Source organism: Vipera ursinii (genome assembly GCF_947247035.1).
Source record: "Vipera ursinii genome assembly, chromosome: 1".
Lineage (NCBI taxonomy): Eukaryota > Metazoa > Chordata > Lepidosauria > Squamata > Viperidae > Vipera > Vipera ursinii.
This window is the reverse complement of record NC_139512.1, coordinates 177,448,779-177,468,735: the sequence shown is the minus strand read 5'-3', so window position 1 is coordinate 177,468,735 and position 19,957 is coordinate 177,448,779. Positions and strand designations below refer to the sequence as shown.

General features: G+C 34.8%; 1 protein-coding gene across 4 annotated transcripts in view; it reads right to left on the bottom strand.

The window, feature by feature from the left end:
- The window catches only part of PARD3B (par-3 family cell polarity regulator beta), a 574,309-nt gene that overhangs the window by 281,632 nt on the left and 272,720 nt on the right, over positions 1-19,957 (bottom strand). For all 4 annotated transcript variants that reach the window (XM_083371323.1, XM_083371326.1, XM_083371324.1 and 1 more), the window contains one exon: positions 15,517-15,561. In XM_083371323.1, coding sequence (XP_083227449.1) covers positions 15,517-15,561 — 45 coding nt within the window. The remainder of the gene's footprint in view (positions 1-15,516; positions 15,562-19,957) is intronic.

The following is a 19,957-nucleotide window of genomic DNA, read 5'->3' as shown; positions in this document are numbered from 1 at the left end:
ATCAACTGATGCCTTCATATAATATTTTAGTAAGAAAGGAAAAATATGATTTATATTACCACCCTTAATCATTCTCATGCCACATGCATCAGTTCCTGTTAGCAGTGAGAACACTACCAGTCAATGCAGACCAGGGGTGTCAAACTGGCGGATGCGTCATGCACAGGCCATGGCCACCCCGGCTCTGCGAAGGCAAAAATTGTCATGATACGTTGTGATACATCACATGACGCAATTGACACCCGTGATGTAGACACATGTTGTTCCATACATCATCAATACAATCAAAGCCCAGTTATGCCTCAAGCATGCTGATTATACCGTGGAAACTAGGATGTCTAATCAAAGGATTACCTTGCAAATCAAAATACTGCTGTCCATATCCCACAAACTAAAAGGCATATGCTATTGGAGGATCTTTTTTCATTTAAAAGTTTTGTACCCAGGGTGGAATAGTAATAACGGGAAAACACAGTGACTATAAAATCTCTCTGCCTTAAAGTAGCTGAATTCATTTAAATATATTTTCTTATAAGCTTCTAATACTTACTGGGTTTGATTCATCACATTTTTAAACAGGTTCATTTTAGCCTCTTCGTTGCTATAATAGTTTTTCTTACAATGTATTGTTCAATGTGGCATCTGAGGCTTAAGCAATACATGAACATCAATTCTGATGTATTTAATTCTTCAAGCAGGTCCTGTCCCCTTTTTATAATCCACTCAATTATTCCCCTTTGAAAATTAAAATAAGCAGGTCACCTGATGTAAAATTAAATTCCTACAGATATGTATTCAATCCAACCTGAACTCAAATTGTTGAGATAAGCATTATCATTCAGATGAATGCAAGAGTTTGACCCATAAGACAACGCCTTGAAGTATTTTAAGGTGGAAAGTAAATGCTTTTTGGCTTCAAAAAATATTTTAAAAATCCTGCCGAGACAGAATATTCATTGTGCAATTAAGATAAATGTATTCTGAAAATAATTTGAAATAGGTTTCTCTCTTTCCTATAATCTTTTGAGTAAAGTTTCTTGCTTCAAATGCACATGAAACACCACACTCAGCTATTAACACTTTAAGAAGGTGTTAAGTGCAATGAAGTTCTTTATCATTGTATACTGATGGCATCATCCTTACAAGCTATCAATTTCAGCACATGGGTGTGGTATATGGTTGATGGTGATAGTTTCAGACTTTCAACTGAATGCTTCTAGTTTAGCTTATATCTACATTACCTTCAATTACTATTGAAGAATTGAGATAATTCAGGTGTTGATGGCTTTAATAATATTTCCATTGTTAAACCTTTTAGGATTTTAGGACTCTTCTTATTTTTCTTATGTTTCTCTTGGTTACACTGGCTTTGACTTCTACATGTCTAATGTTATTTGCTTGTAAAGATGCTCAGATATTTGTTACTATTTTCTACTACAAGGCTTCTCAATTTGCTTCCATCTGGCATTTCAGTTCCAAAACATTTGACTGGTTTTCCTTTGTTTACAACAAATGATGTATGCTTACTTAATTGAAAATCCATGGCACTGTCATTGCTATAAATGTTGACTATATAAGATAATACTTCAGTTTCTAACTGTAATTTTCCATGTAGTTTCACGACACCCATATATAGGAGATGAGAAAGCTTATTGAGCTTCAATATATGATATCTATGGCATGTTTTATTTAAAATAATTGATAATGGGATAAATAATATTAATAGCAATGCTAAGAAGGAATAATAATTATTATATAAATAATATATACTAATATATTTTTTTTCAAGAAGGAAGACATCTACACATCAATGAATATCAGTCACAATAAAATATGATAAAATGGAGTAAAATAAAATAGAATGGATAAAATAGAGCAAGATAAAATACTGTAAGGTAATATAATATACAAATAAATAAAATGGGTGGTAACATATGGAACAGTTTGTATTCCAATGAATGCATCTCCTTTAAGCGTCAGTATAAATGCACAACTGTTCTCAACATTTATATATCAAATCAGCAGATTATAGAAAGGTTTGATGGAATTTGAATAAAATTTTGGATTCATTTCTTGCTTGTAAATAATATATTAGTATGTTATATTGATATATCTATAATATCTTTGAAAGACAAATTATAGACAAATTTAATTTAGTGATACTTGATATTCTAGTTCTCTTTTCTAATGCATATGAAGTACCTGAGGAAGTTTATGATGGAAGCCAGGAATTCTTTCTGGGAATAAGTTGGTGGATAGTTTACAGTGCAGAGAAGTAGAGGCAATATCAGTGATATAGGTAGAATAAGAGAAGCATTATTTATATTAAGCCTCATACCCTTTCATATAAACTACATAACCAATATTCTATAAGTGTGATGACCCACAATACAATCCCCAAGCTACAGAAATTACACAAATTCTCATGCAATATAGAAAAGAAAGGGATATATGGATTTTCATAAGCATATTGGAAACAAATATGAAAAAAATATATTCTTTTACATTGCTGAAGGCTGCAGCATATAACAAATTCAGGTGGCTCTCCGGCATTAATTCATAAAGCAAATAAAAGAACAATAAGCTGAAAGAATATGAATGTGAAAAAAATATTTGATTTATTTGGGGAAACTAACGTATTGCAGAGAAAACAGCATCAGGAGTTTTATTCACAAGTAGTTACTTTTCCACATGTGGGAAGCACAGGGAAGAAAAGGGAGAGAGGTTATGTGGGAGTTACAGACATAATGGCAACATCACAGACCTACAATGGAACCTAAAGATAAAACTCTGGTATTGTTATTTGTAAAGCTGAATAGTTTTAAATAGTCAATCCTTTCAGTTTGCATCCTAATTAGCATATAAAAGTATCTTGCCAATTCTCCTGTCTATCCTCTGAGGCACACACTAGGAAGGTAGCTGCATTATCTGGGAATAATTCCAGCTTCATTAAATCCAAGGCATCAGAGGCTTCAGCAAAGCCCCTTACAGAAGTGCTTCAGGAGCAGGAAAGCTTAGCATTTGGATGCAAAGGATTAAGGAAAATTAGGAACTCATCAATGATTACAGGTTTCTTTAGAGGCATGGAGCAACTTGCAACATTTGTCAGTGATAACTGCCTACTCTTCAGGACTCTATGGAACTATGGGTCTCACCTTCTGTACATCTACTGACCTCTCAACAAGGATATGGAGAAGCCTGGTGCCAGAAATCAATGCTAAGGGACCCACAACTATTAAAAACAACTTTCCAGATTTTCACTTTGTTATTGTTACTATCTTGCTATTATGTAAACGGGTTCTGAAGTAGTGCAAAATAATTTTTGCTGTTCCCATAATTTTTCTTCTGGGTTTTAAAATCATCATGTTCTTAAGGGTTTTTCCCCCCTCTAATATTGTCTTCTGGAAGGAATGAATAAGATTTTTTCATATTAAGGTCTTTCTGAATCAGAAGGTCAGTCTAGAAATAAATAAAATACTTTTTCTTTATTAAGCTCTGATCATCTGGAAAACTTGGATATATATGTTTCATATGATGCAATATTCCACTCATACCTTTGTGTAAGATACATGGATACCATATATGGTTTTCAAAACTTAAAAGAGGTATTTTGTTTTACCTAACACACACAGACACATTTCCTAAATAGTATACCAAATTTGATAGTATACTATATTTCTTGCAACAGATGACAGAAAAGGTTGATTCATGTTCCTTGGATAATAATTCATAGATATGCTGATTTTCTGAGAATATTTATATTCCATAACTTTAGCAAAATGAGGACCAACTAGGTCATCATGAACAGAAATATATATTTACTCCAACCAAGGTGTTAGGAATCTGGTCTTTACTAATTTTTAATATTAAAGAGCTGTAGTCCTAGATCATACAAAGTTATACAAATTAAAACAAAACAAAAACAGACTTTATAAGGTTTAGATGTGGTTAAACCAAATAACATCCATGGACGGTTGCTACTTGTTATCTGATACAGCTTTGAAAATTGTAGTAGGCAATTACATATTCATATCCTGCATAACCATCTTTCCCTACCAGAACATTTCTGTATAGTGTTCAGCATATTCTTAGTTTTCTGTAATTGTCAGATGAGATATAAACTGATATATGTGTAGATATGCAGAAAACTAGTTTAATGTACAGGATAAAGTGCTGAACCTAATGGGCATTTGATAGGGAAGAGAAGTTTGGCATGTATACAACAAATGGATTCCTCTAGGCCACAGTTTCTCACCCTTAACAACTTTAAGATGAGTGGACTTCAGCTCCCAGAATTCTCCAGCCAACCATGCTGAAGTTGAAGTCCACTCCTCTAAAAGTTGCTAAGGTTGAGAAACACTGCACTAGGCAAATGAGGTAAGGAAATACTTTAAGAAAGAGAGAGGAAATAATGAAGGAAACAAAGAATAGTGGAGTAGGTTAGCAGATTATAGCAGAACCATGAAGCAAGGTTGTAAGCAACCATGAAGCAAGGTTGTTAGCCTTAGGATTGAGCTAAAGCTTATGAACATAGCAAACCAAACAAACAACTTGAGTCCAAACTCTAGAAGGAAAGGTTCAAATGATTTCAGAGTAAAGACTACACGTGACTCAAAGGTTCTGAGGCAGAATTAGGCTGGGATAAGGGAGGGAAACAGAAAATCACCCTCTGATTCAAAGGAAACTTTGTGATAAGGATGGCACACATTTTTCAGATGGAGGCCTACAACTTTAGAGGCTAAGGAAAAATTAGGCTGGCTTAAAAAATAATAATTTAAAGAATTCATAGCTGTACTGTTTTATTACCATTACAAAAAGAATTAAACAATTGATCATTTGATCAGTCGCTGCAGCAAAATTTCACAAACTGACTATAAGCGGTGTAATCATCAGCTTGCCAAAATTATTCATTGGAAACTCTGCAAAAATCAGTGGGACAATCAGGTTCAGAAGGTTTTGAAAAATGAGTGGATTAAAACATAAAACTTTAAAACCTAAACAGACAGTCACCTTGTTCATAACATGCATAATACTGGATAACAGTCATTAAAAAGAAGAAAATCTGGGTCATCAATGTTGCTATACTGGCTGATGCTAGGATTTAGGAAAAAATAATTGCAGGAACATATAAAATACTGGTACTTGCAGATCTCAATTGAATGTTTGTGGAAAAAGAAAAAAAGATTGTATCAATTATGTTTTGAGCCCTTGAAGCAGTATCTAAAAGGATTCCTTTATATTTGGAAATTTTGAATTTATATGATTGACCACTGTAATTTTACACAAGATTATGGAAAGATTATGGAATAAATTGGCCTTGGTGGTCCCAGTGGTTAACAGCACACTAGATGCCATACCAAAAAAATGGATATCACTTAAAAAATCTTCTCATTAACAAAATTTCCCTTCTGTCAATTACAAAAGGCCACATGGTTTGGATCCACACCTATAACTATTCTAACACATTATCACATCCTAGGTTTTTCAGAAGAACCTGGTGCATATGAAGGCTAACAACAGTTAAAGATCTGGCAGCTGTGATTTCACATTGTTGTATGAATAATAATATCCGATCACACACACACAGTCAAGACATTGCAATGGAGTTGGACTATACAAATGTGCCACCCTCACCAATAATGAGGGGGGAATAATGAATCTGAAGAAATCAAGATGTCCTACAGAAACAACATCAAGAGTCTAGATGAAGACAATCATTGCATACACCTTCAGACTGACAACATCAAGCTCACTGAAGTCACAAAGAAGGTTAGAAGTGAATACATCACAAGAGTGAAAAAGATCTTGAAGTGCAAACTCAATAGGGGGAGGGGAATACCACCAAGGCAATTAATACCTGGGCAACTTCAGTCATTACAGACAGTGCTACAATAGTAGACTGGACTCAAGCAGAATTAAAAGACTTGGAGTCAAAGACCAGAAAAATAATAACAATGAATCATTCCCTTCATCCATGCAGCAGTTAATTGAACTGAATTGAATACTTCATTTGGCCAAGCATGATTAGACACACAAGGGATTTGTCTCTGGTACAGACATTCTCAGTGTACATGTAAAGCAACAGAACAATAACAACAACAACAACAACAAAAGAGGGGAGTAAAGAAAATAATAAGAAGGATAAATGATAATACTAGGATCCAAGGTATCTTCTTGTGGCCTGACTATTAGTGATCCCTCTACTAAACCACTTCGTTTTGACCTGCCTCGCTCTGTCTGGTCGAAACTGAACAGAATTAGATGTGATACTGGAGGAAGTGCCTCTGCTCTGTATCAACTGTTGCAATTGAGGTGCTGAAATGCAAAGTATTAAATATATTGTGAAAGATTGCCCATAATGTGTGTCTCTGGTTCCCTAGAACATCTGCACAAAGCAATGCCAGAGGCAATCACCTGGATAGTTGAAATGGACATCCAATTATGAAGCCACTGTTATAACACATAGATATTTTATATATAATTACATGGGCTGTATGCATATGCTTACTTCCCTTCTTTCATGTTTTCATCATGCATTAAATAATAATAATAATAACTACTGCTACATGGGTAAATATATATAGACACTAGAGAGCACTATGAGAATTAGGTATTCAGCAGAGTGATGATGGCACGAGGGGAAAACCTTTCCCTGTGTCTACTTGTTTTGGCAATGCAATGCTCTATAGCGCCATGCCAAGGGGAGCAGTTGAAACAGTTTATGTTTCATTGATAGACTCTACTTACCAAGGAAAATAGGTGGGCATGGAATGCTGCAAGTACATCAGATAACTGAAGAAGAAAAAAGGACACTGGAAGAATACCTGAAGGACAGTGAAGAAGATTTACTGGAGCTGGTATACCATGAAGGCTTACTGAGGACTCGAGAGATCAAACTGGCCTATAAGAAAAACCAAATGAAGAATAGAAAAGAGACAGAGCAAGGAAAATATTATATGGCCAGTACATTAAATAAAATAGCACGCAAAAGAGATAAACAATAGCCAACAGCAGGAAAGTTGGAGAAAGAGACAAGGGCTAAATTTGGCTGCACAAGATCAAGCCCAAGATCAAGCCTTAAGAACAAATGCATACAAAACCAGAATTAATAAGACAGCAAGAGATAGCAAATGACACCTCTGCAAGGAAGCCAAAGAAACAGTAGGCCACATGGTTAGCTGCTGTAAGAAGACTGCACAGACTTACTACATGAAAGAAACAGTAATAATGGTACATCAGAATGTCTGCAACAAACACCATCTGCCTGCAAGCTAAAATCTTGAAAACAGGACATATAGTGACTTAATAAGATGACTTTTACATAAACCAATCAGAAAAAATATTATATGTGGATGTTATTGTTATTTGTATAAACACAAGAAAAATGTTTATATCCAACCTTGTATGTATTGAAAATTTAAGAACTAAATTTGTTGACAAAGGAGAATACCACTGGAAGAAGAGAAGATCAAATAAATATATCATTAACTAATATGTTGATTGTGGAATTACAGAAATTAATTATTATTGATTGTTCTTAAATATATGAACCCAGACAACATGCTGTTTACTAAGCACTAAAGGTTGCTATTGTAAAAAATCAATATAATATATTTTTTTAAAAAGAACTGGTGGGACTACAAACTAGACAAAATAATAGAAAATGAAGAAGTGTTCAATATTACAACAGACGCCCCTAACAGACAAGTAGCTGATACATAACTCCCCAGATTTAGTAAATGAGAAAGAGGAAAAAAGTCTGGATAGTGGATGTTGCAGTACCTGGAGAAAACAGAAGAGAGAAAAACATGGAGAATATAAAATAGCAGAACAGAAGAGGAAAAAAAAGTGGGGAAAAATCACAAAATACAAAAATATAGAAATAGAACAACTGTGGAAAAAGAAAGCAAAGATAATACCAAGAGTAATAGGTGCCTTGGGTACAATCCTAGAACATGTGGAGTATCACCTGAATACCACTGGTACTGACAAAAATCACAGTCAATTGCAAAAGGCAGCTTTACATCCTGTGATGATTCCTTTACTATCATCAAACAAGAACATCTGTCTCCCTCAGGTCCTTAGGAAGGGCTTGATAGGCAGATAAAAATGCCAAATCCAGTCTAAGCATCTGACTGACTGTGTGATAAACCATAATAGTAGTTTAGTATAGTATCCATGGTATTATTTTGCTGCTCATAGTTGCAATTGCCAGCCAGCCATTATTTCATTATCACAAATTGCTGCTGTTGTTAGCAAAATCACCTATCATTGCCAGCCAATATTACTCATCACAACTCAGGGTGTGAAAAGCACCTCTGGTGTGACTGCTTCAGCATGCTTTATGTCTGTATAGACTGTTGTTGTCAGCAACTATAGAGAACATTGCAGGAGTTTTTCTTGCTACCTGATCTCTATGGAATAAAGGAAGAAGAGAGAACAAGAAAGCAGTGAACTATCTCAGTGAGTTACTGCAACTTATGGTCATAGAGGATAATACTGGAATATCTTCAACTGCATAATTTCCTGGAAAACAAGTGGGAAGATGGCAAAAAAAACAGAAAAAAAACCCCTTCCTACCAAATCAAGAGGAAAGCTGGGAAATCATCAATAAGTTAGTTTTCCTAGTCTAGTTAACTATTTGGCAGATTTAACTGCCATAGAAATTTAGTGACAAAACAATGATCGCAGAATAAGCCAAATTGCCATTTAAAACATCGACTCATATTTTAAGTAGCAATTATAAACCAAAACAATCTGGGAACAAGAATACCCAAATAAAATATTCAGGGGTTTTGTTTTGCCAATGGGTATTTGTGCTATGGTTAGAAGTGATTCCCCAGCTATGAATTTTAATGATTGTTTTAAATATGCTTAAGTATTATTTGTTTATAAATTGTTCTAGTCTTTTTCTAAGTGGTTCTAATTGCTTTTAAGACATCCAGAGTCATCTAAATGATATGGACACAATGGACATTATGTATGATGGACATGCAAATTCCAATGAGCCAAGGTATTTCCAGGAGCAGATTGTGGAATATACCAAAGGTTGGTCAGCTTTTTAGATTGAGAGAACAGGGATGCCAGCAAGTGACTTTTAGAACAAGTTATCATGGTAGCTAAAGAAAGTTTAGAGTATCAGAAAGGACAATGAAGTGTCTTGAGTAGAGACATTCAACGTCAAATATGAAAGGACAGATGAAGGACATTTTTAAAAAGTTGGGGGGAAAACCACAGGACAATTTATAGCTAAGTCATTCAACAGTAATTTGTTCATTTTACTTGTTTGCTTCAGCTTGTATGCTGCTCCTAATCATAACGAGTGAGCAGATAACAGCAAACTCATGCAGAGTTGAAATAAACAAAGCAATTAAAAACAACCCTATAATATATAATCATGGAAGAGAACTAATACTTTCATCTCTAATGAAAGGGAGATAGAAAGATTATGCTGAATTCCATTACAAATGGGATTATAGGATGATGGAAACATTTGTAAAGAGAAATCATAGTCATGAATCAATTCTACTAAAAAGTAGGATATGACTAGTACTGACAAATAATACAATAAATACCATATAATAGACTAGAACTAATATAGGAAAGGTACAGATGAAATGCATATGAAACTGTTTAATGTTGTGGAAGAGGCAGTTAAATTGTTAACTGTCCTATTATCAACAAATATGGAAAAAGATGTGTGAACTAAAGATTGAAAGTATCTTTGTATATATCGATACCAAGATAGATAAATGAACAAATTACTGAATTTTCTCACAAATCTTTAAGAATTTACAAAGAAGACAACAGCCATACATGGAGGAAGACCCATAGATGGAGGAAGAAATGTCAGATGAATAAACAGATTTCAGAAAAGGCAAAGGAAAATGAAGTTAGATAGCTAAAATAAGATGGATAATGAAGAGATAATTACAATTTAAGGAGAAAGTTCACCTTTGCTTTGTTGAATACAGCAAGGGTTTTGATTCTGAGATTATGGCAGAAAATGGAATCTGTTAAAACTACTAAATATGCTAGAATATTTGATTGTTCTGAGGAACCTTTACAGTGATCCAGAAGTCTTATACAAAATGAATTTGAGGAAATAGAATAGTTCAGAATAAGAGGAGTAAGACAGTGATAAATATTGTTTCCATATCTGTAAGGATTGTAGATAAAGAGATTAATACCAGAGAGTAAGGCGAACTTAGATAAGATGATAGTGATAAGATAGTGAAGAAAAAAACAGTAAAAGCAATGTCCATCCTATTTCCAAAGTCCCTTTGTTCAACCCCAGGTAACATATTAAAAGCTATGAAAATGAGATACTGAGAAAAAGTGCAAGGAAGAAGACAATTTCAAATTATGGATTTATAAATGGTTACTGAAAATATTATGGAAGGCAAGGAGGATTATTTTTAAAAAAACCTTCTATGCTTGGCAAGATTGAGGGAAATTAAAGACAATGGGTAAAGTGGATAAAATAAATCACTTTAGAAAAGCTATGGAGAAAAATAGATAGTGAAGTTGATGAAGCTGCCTGGAGAAAAATCTAATAAAGTTATCTAAATACAAAGCAAGAGCTATAGAGTATCGCTAGGATGAGGCTGAGATGGTAGATATTTGTCCAAACATGTTTTTCTTTATTAATCACATCAATATAGCAACCCATCTCACAAGAACTGACTCTGGGTGATATACAAGAATGAATGAAACAACAATTTAAAAATCCATTGTCTAAAAATGAGTGTTTTTATATTGTTGCTTTATTTATTGTTAAAAAATAAAAAGTCAAATGAAAAATGAAAAACACTATAAAATGAATAAATACTTTATCAAGAGTTAGGATTAACTTGATGGCACCCAACTAAGTTATTAACTAATATGAATAATGAAGCTGTTAAATGAATGGCAAGCATAAAGGGCATCTTTTTAAAGAGATATTTAGGCAAATAAATTTAAAAAATAAATATTTTTACGTAACAAAATGACAAGGAGAGAATTTAAACTACATTATATGTAGGGTTCTTTTGGAATATATTTCAGAAAGTTCAATAGTTGAAAAAAGCACAGCTGGGCTGTTAGTTGGGATTAGTCAATACAATTTTATTATTTTAGGAAAAATATAAGATTGTAAAGGTATAATTCCTTCATATTGGAATATTTTGTTCATTTCTTTTTAGAGAAGATATTGGAGAGCTGAAAAAAGCAAAAAAAAAAAAAAAAGGGAAACATAATTATCAATAAGAATGAGAAGCTGACCTCCAGGAAAATCCGGAAGGATTTGGGAACGCTTAGTGATGGAAAATGAAATACTAAAGATACAAACAGAGGAGAAGCTAATAATATTTGCAGCTGTGGAATGACAGATTTTTTTCTTCTTCTGTAATACATAGAGTCATCCAACAAGACTGAGTCAAAATAATTTCAAGTTGGACCAAAAACAACAACAACAAACAAAATCTTCATATAACATGCAAGTTGGATTATGATAACAGGTAATGGCAATGCAACCCTTAGCTTTAAAATAGGGATCAGAAAGATTTATAGAACATAAGGCTGTATTCTGCACTCTGTATTTTATTATTAGACTTCTATACTGCCCATCTCAGCAAGGCAATAATAATATCACAGCAATATGCCGTTGAAACCAGTTACTGGGAAACACAGAAGAAGCTATTATGTTTATGAGTCACTTGTGAGCATGGTAGTAGAGGCACTGTAATAACTATGAAAGGAACATACCAAATAGTACTTCATGAGTTATCTTCAACTTTAGAACCTTAAAAATTCAACTGTTAGTGTTGCATTGATTCCAGGGTAGTTTTGTAAGCACAGATCTACGCAGCTTTATAACTTTACAAAAGGAGGAAACCCTTTTGAGGAAAAAAACAGCCTGATGTAGTTAAGCATTGGGCTCCCCAGACCAGCAGAGATCAATGTAGTAATCTACTAGAATGTGCAACTTCCCAACATAGATTAGTCTTTTGTTGCAGCTCTTCATTTGAAGTCTCAATATACATGTGTTTTAGAAAATTAAAACAGAAAATGGGAAAGGTTTCTTCCTTTTAGTCCATTTTGCTAATTAATACGTCAAAGATTGTAAAGAAGAACTCATCAGCTTTTCTCCACTACTGCATCACTTTAAAGAGCTGTGTCAGCAGAGACTTTAGCAGACAGTCAATACATATTAAGACGAGTTCCAAGCATTAAATAATAAGAAAGAACCATATGAAAAATGAAAATAAAGCAAATAGCTAGAGGCTAATGGAATCCCATTTGTGACTTTGCATAAAAGGGAGGAAAGGGCAGCATTTTCCCAATACAAACAATAGCTTGTACATAAATCCTTCCAATCTATGCTATTATAACCACCACAATACACAATAGCTATATATTTATAGCAAGTTAAGACAGGCATTTTTGTGGCCAAATCTGATTTGAAACCTGGCTTATTGAAACACACTCGGCAGAATAGCTGTGAAAAGCAGAGAGTTTGAGTGTTTCTTAGATTACACAGGAACCCTGGTGTAGCTACCTCCCATTGGATGTATTGTCTAAAAGTGTAAAGGACTGGGAATGGATGCTGATGGGAAAAAAATAAATACTTTTACTTATTTCACTGTGCATTCACTTGGTGGTCAAGATTAAATCATTCCCTCATTGGTTTACATTCTATCAGGCTACTATAGAGGAACAGATTTATTTATTACATTTATATGCTGCCCATATCACTCTGCAAAGTGATTTGTTTGGAGCTATAGAGCTTCTTGACCAGATTTGCTGATATACTAGCTCCATTTCCTCCCTTAATTGACATATAGTAGCTGGGAGTTCATCACTTTTTGTATAGGGAGGAATGAGAAATAGGGTCATTCTGGTAGACCCACTCCCATTTCTCAGCTACTCCCAAGCTAATTGGGCAATGGATAACTTTATAACTTTAAAAACTAAGACTTGGCTTTACTAAGGATCCATTTCTGGCTGTATGTAACATTTACAAGCTACTGTAGAAGTTATTTTTTTTATCTTTAAGTCAAATCTTGGCCAAGCCAAGACCCCAGCAATTCCACTTCAGATCACCATTCCTTTTCTTTACACATTAGCAATTCAGAATCTCTGTGGGGGTTTTATTTTCCTTGAGTAGTGTGTTAAAAACAGTGCTAAATTAGTTCTTGGGGGGAAACGGTGAGCTAGCCTTTTGCTTATAACTTGGGATGATGACACGGGAAAAGTGAAACAGCAGTGGAATAGTGTAAAGTAAGAGTTCAGAGATAGGAACAGCAGCATTATCCATTTCTGTCTCTCTGTCTGCTTGCATATGCAATCACCTGTGTGTCTATCATATGCCTCTAAAGACCATAGCTGGACTCTGGTTGAAGTTTGCCTGTAATGGCGTAAAAGAGACCCAGGGCCTCACCCTGCAGACCAGGTATGTAAATTGGAAATGAGAGCTTATTTGGATTGAAAACAATTCCTTGCCAACTATTATGACTGCAGTGGGCCTCATTCCAACATGGACTGACAGGAAGGGCTCCCATTTATTTTTTGGCAAACAAAATGCAGCTGCTATGTTTGCAAACCTCCTCCTGGGTAGCAGGGTGCAATTTCCAACTGATGAGTCACTTTTTGGAAAGATTTTCAGCTTGAGATTTAGCAATGGTTTCAGAGAGGAAGATGAAAGACAAGACCAGGTGAGACCCTCAGTTTCAAAATAAAAAAACAACAAAACCTTTTGTACACTGAAGGCAAAGGAAAGAAATACAGGGTAGGAGAAATTAAAAAGATTACATTCTTCTACCATGGAAATGAAAATTGCCGTATGCCAAAAGGATTGACTAAAAGTATCTCACTAAAAATGTCAGTGATACAGTGCAGGTACTTTGTTTAAATAAAGCTTTATTATACACAATATATTATCACCATGATTATTAAAGCAGACAATGTAGCCTTCATTTTTTAATTTCGCAAAACATATAACAAAGTTTTAAAAGAAGGATATGGTTTCTAAGCTAAATAGAAAAGGCATTAAAATATTTATCTATGAGATTTTCACTGTGGTATTAATAATCTAAAGCTTTCTACTCCAAAAGAAATTAAATAGTTTTCTAAACTTATGCTAGAATACACTGAATTTAGTTTCTACTAATATGTGAACTTTTTTCCCCGGATACAAGATATTCTATTTATGAGAATGTTTCTGCATAAAAGGATTACTCTGATAGGGATGGGAAATAGAATTTAACAACCTAGCTCATGCTATTAATTAGAATTCAGTAGATAATAAATATTTTCACATTTGTAATATTTTGGGATAAATGAAGTAAATAACTTTCATTCCATTATTCTGTCAGAGAGAACAATTTGCAGTTCTAGAGAAGGAAAACTAAGCAGTTCTCAACATTTGTAACAGTCATCCCATAATTCAAATAGGAACATCTTCCAAAATTATGCTACAATAGCTAAGGCAAACAAGTTCTTATTATATAAGGCTTTCAAATGCTTTCCCCTAGCCAAAGCGGTATTTACAGTGATCCAGAATTCCATTATAAAATGTGAGTCAAGACCAATTGAAACTTTGGTCAAAACATTTTAATCATATTCTTTCAGTCTAGAACTTGAAGTGACAATCATCACAAATAACTCAGATACTTAAAAAAACAATCTTCTATTTTTCAGATCAGATGGAAATCCATTGTGTGATAGCTGCTGTGAGGTAAGGTTACCCAATTTTTATTTAGGAACCAGCCTATGTTTGGAACTGAGTTTCTGAAGCAAAGAATTGGGGCCGAGTCTAGAAATAGAATCAAGTTTATGTAATGTGATACAAAGGGGAGTGACATAAACTTACTCAAGACTGCCAACAGCATGTTACCTAATCTTGGAAGGTGAAGATAAAGATGCAGTTCCATGAGTTTGGAATTCCAGGAAAAACTATATTCTACATAGCTGGAGAGAACTAGACCAGAGGTCCCCAACCTTTTGGGCACCAGGGACCGGTTCCATGGAGAAAGGTTTTTCCATGGACTGGAGAGAGTATGTGATTTTGTGTGCTGCCTGCATCCTGTGGATGAGGCTTTGCTTGTCTGTGCGGACTGATTGCTGGCATGCCGTGGCCTGGTACTGCTCCATGGAACTAGACCGATCAACTGACTCATTGACAAATGAAAACACTTGTTAAAATAATACATTAAAAATACTTAAATAACAACAACAAAAGCAATGAGCTCCTAATAAAACTCCTTACCACTTTCACCATGATTTTCCTTTCCTCCCTAGACTCCCTTTAAATGGCTTTTTTAGCTATAACTGTTTACTTGGCACACATAATTGTTTTTAATTAAAAAGCCATGCTACTGCTGCTTTTGCAAATTATTCAATTTTCTGTCAATGTCCCAGAAACAAAAAAAGCTTAATTTTCCATTACAGATTAGAGATTCATCTTGAATAGGATTTAAGTGACTCTCTCTATTTTATATAATATTTTAATTGGAAAATATGATAAAAATATCTTACCTAGTTTCTGAGCAGTCAATAAGGCAACTTTACTTTCATCTGCCACTAGAGAAAAAGAAGGAAAAGAAAAATACATACAAATCAGATTCAGCCCTGAATGAAGAAACCATACACCATGAGTAACACCCCGGACTATATTGCAAAGCAGATGCACTTATTTTTGCAAAGTTTTTATTTTTGGTGCCTAATTCATAAGCCGTAAATAAATATAAATTATTTAAAACATTTAAAATCCTAATTAAAGTGAAAAATAGGCATGGATTATTAAAGTATTTTGGAACAAAGACGATATTTTAATCATACTACATATTTTTCCAGCCAATTTCAGTGGAAGGCAGCTTGGACTTTTGTACAGAGGTAACTCCAGTACACAAAAATGGAAGCATAATAAAATGCACTATTGATATAATACATTTCACTCTTAAATGTAAAAAAAAATCCACAATTTTTTCATGTTTTTGCCAATAGCAGTTTTAGCTGCTAATATTTCTCTTGTAGTTTAATCTCATGACTGATTTTTGTTGCTGTATAGCCACAACTGGGAGTATGAAAGGGTCTCAATCCTTAAAAACTCCTGTGGCTCCAATCAGAATCGAATGCCCCTTCTCCTATATACACATACGTCTTCTATTCACATTTGGAGGAAGGCTTCCATTGGCAAGAAATTCTAGAGCAATTCCAGAAGGAAAACCCACTGTCTCCAAACAGTTTTGATGCCGTTAACATGGAAATGATTAATATTCAGGTAAAATAACGAGGAGACATTTGTTGAAATCTATTTTAGCACAGTCAGTCAAACCTTCAAAAATGTGCCACCAGCAGGCATTCCCAAACATAAAGTTTTTAGTACGAAAAATTTGGCAAATCAAGATACATTCATTACTGTCAAGGTGGCCTCTCTGTATTTCCCCCTCCCTTTCATAGTCTTTTTGTTTGCAGAGAAAGATTAGAAAACTAAATTTATATGAGCTCTAATATAATATATCTGGACAATGCAAAATCTATCCACTCCTTTCCCAAATATCTCAATAAAATTTGAAATATTTTCTATCTGTATAAAGCCTACCAAAAACACTTCACAGAGAGCAAATTAATCAATTAAGGTCATGTTTCCACAACCCCCCAAAACTTTCATGCTTTTAAGGATCTAAATAAATTACTTTCCCTGATCTAAACATATTTTAGTCAGGGGGAAAATCAGTTGCTAGCTTTCCAGATGGATATTATCCTTACACAGCCCTTTCCACATAATAAAGATATAGTGCCATCAATTAATTTTAAGTCAATGATTGTGCCAATAACATTACTTCAGCAGCTCTTATTTCTCTGCATTGCAGTGTTTCCACATCTAAGGATGCTTGGATAGTATAGAGAACGTATCAAATGGCTCAGAGGCATCCTTTTTCAAAAATTTTAGCTGTTTTGTTTTTAATGGAAATTTGTTCATGTTACTTTCTCCAAAAAATGAACTCATTTTGAAGACCTCAACAAAATTGACAGATAAAATTCTTATTTCAAGCGAAGTTCAATAGATGAAATTGGTGAATTGCTGTTTGTTTCAACTGCTCTTACCAATATTAGAGCAAGCATCAAGCCATGATTTGATAGCCTGGTACTTTAAATGAATCATCATTAGAACAAACCACTGCCCATAATTTCAGAAGCTTTGAGAAACATGTTTGCATGTATTGTGTGTGATTATGCAGGATGAATAGCAACAACTATTTGATACTGTATTGCATACTTCTTTCCTTCCCTTCTCTTCACAATAGAACTCAAGAAATTAACTTATTCTGAACTCACTGGAATAGCTATTACATTCTTTTTAAAGTACAAAACAAGGTTATCTGAATGCTGTATGACTGAAAAATAACAGTCATACAGCAAATCTCCTGACTACAGTTAAATGTCTTTGGATCTAAGTACCTGCAAATCTTTTTCCAAACCATCTAAAATACTGTATTTTCCGGCGTATAAGACGACTGGGCGTATAAGACAACCCCCTACATTTCCTGTTAAATTATAGGGTTTGGGCTATACTCACCGTATAAGACTACCCCTCTTCCAACGCACACCAAATAAAAATTAAAAAACATCAAATTTGATTTTAATATGGTAATTTTAATTCAAATGCTTATGATATGCAGGTACTTAGTAGGACAACTGTCACTTATAAACATAAGGCTGTTTGTCATCAAACATGTAAACATAAAACAGTGCAAGTGGATTAAACTTAATAATAATAATAATAATAATAATAATAATAATAATAATAATAATAATAATAATAATAATGTTGGAGGGGACCTTGGAGGTCATCTAGTCCAACCCCCTGCTAAGGCAGGAAACCCTATACCATTTCAGACAAATGGCTGTCCAGTCTCTTCTTAAAAACTTCCAGTGTTGGAGCATTCACCACTTCTGGAGGCAGGTTGTTCCACTGGTTAATTGTTCTAACTGTCAGGAAGTTTCTCCTTAGTTCTAGGTTGCTTCTCTCCTTGACTAGTTTCCATCCATTGCTTCTTGTCCTGCTTTCAGGTGCTTTGGAGAATAGCTTGGCTCCCTCTTCTTTGTGGCAGCCCCTGAGATACTGGATCACTGCTATCATGTCACCCCTCACCCTTCTCTTCGTTAAACTACACATACCCAATTCCAGCAACCATTTCCTATTTTCCTAATTCACTTTTTCACTTTTCCTAATTCACTCTAAAGCTTTCCCTGTGCAGAGCCTTAAGTAACACCAGCTGCCTGCAATTAGTGCAGGTTCACATCCCACCAGGCTTAAGGTTGAGTCAGCCTTCCATCCTTCCCAGGTAGGTAAAATGAGGACTCAGATTGTTGGGGGCAATAAGTTGACTTTGTAAAAATGCCACTTGGGGCCCCCCCGAAAGCCCTAATAAGCAGGCATATACATAGAATGAAGGCTACTGCTAAGCTTGTAAGCCGCCCTGAGTCTTCGGAGAAGGGTGGGATATAAATGGGATTTTTAAAAAAAGACCAAATGGGAGATCCGCTCCAGGTTTTCCAGCCAGCCCGCCCAGTTCCTGAGTCAAATGTGTCCTTAGAGCTAAGCTGCTGCTCTGGCAACGCATTCCCCACCTGCCTTTCAAGTTGCTCTTGCATTCCCCACCTGCCTACAACTGCTCTTCAACTTTAGAAGGAAAGAAGCCCAGACCCCAGCCTGTAAAAAATCATAGACTGCAGCTTCTACTCCAATTGGTCCCGCTTTCCCTGCGCAGACTAAATGGAAGATCCGCTCCAGGTTTTCCAGCCAGCCCTGTCCCTAAAGTTTCAGCACCCGGCGTATAAGACGACCCCTGACTTTTGAGAAGATTTTCATGGGTTAAAAAGTCGTCTTATACGCCGGAAAATACGGTAATATATCAGCCCTTGGCAGAAATCTATTCTGAAACAGGTAATAAAGAGTTGGGATCTGAAATAAAACAAGGCATGGACAAAGTGTTTCGTGTGAACTCGTGGATTGCTAAACAGAGAAAGCTGCCTAGAGATGTGGTGGTTTATTTTTTAAAAAGGGAAATTAGAGATGAAGTTATACAAGCTGCCTATGATACTAAAGTTGTGATTGCTGATCAAGAAGTTCTGGTTTTAAAAGAATTTCCTCCAAAGATTTTAAAGAGAAGGAAGGACTTTATATTTCTTGTGCAAGAGCTTAAGCAACGAGATATAAGGTTCAGATGGGAGATTCCACTTGGCTTGAGCTTGACGTATGAAGGCAAAAGGTATTGTTTGGTTACTGTGAAGCAAGCGCGTGATTTTTACAACAATGTTTTAAAAGTAATCCCATCAATACTTTCGGAAGATGCAGAGGGATCTGGAGAAGGAGAATATCAAGAGGATGAAGATGGACAAACAGATGAGAAGGGTGTAGGAGGAGATCAAGCCATAAATCTTTTGGATGACCCTAGAGAACAGAGAGTGACGCGTGCTGCTTTAAAACGTTCAAAGAAGATTAAAAAATAAGACTTGCAGAAATCTATGGAACTTCTATAATGTACTTACAGCTAAGCAGTGGACAATGGACTAAATTTACTAAATACTTACAGTTAAGCAGTGGAACTAATGGATTAAATTTACTACAGAGGAAATGGAAGAAAGCTTTATGGGCTAATGTGGGTTAATTTGTGTAAGAATTATCTATTATAGACTATTTTGGTTAGAGAGTGATTAGGATAATAGGGATAGGTGTTTGTGGTGTGTAAATGAGAATTTGTTTAGTAAATAGACAATTGTGGAAGAATGTAGACAGTGGAGGAAGGTTTTCTGTTTTTTTTTTCTTTTTTAACATGAATGACGCTAGTTTTTTTTTTTTTATCTTAGTTTTCTATATATATTTAATATTATTAAGGATTGGTTTATTTTATATAAGCTAGAGAGTGATGGATTTTAGAGTTTATAGTTGTTAGTATATGATTGTTTATGA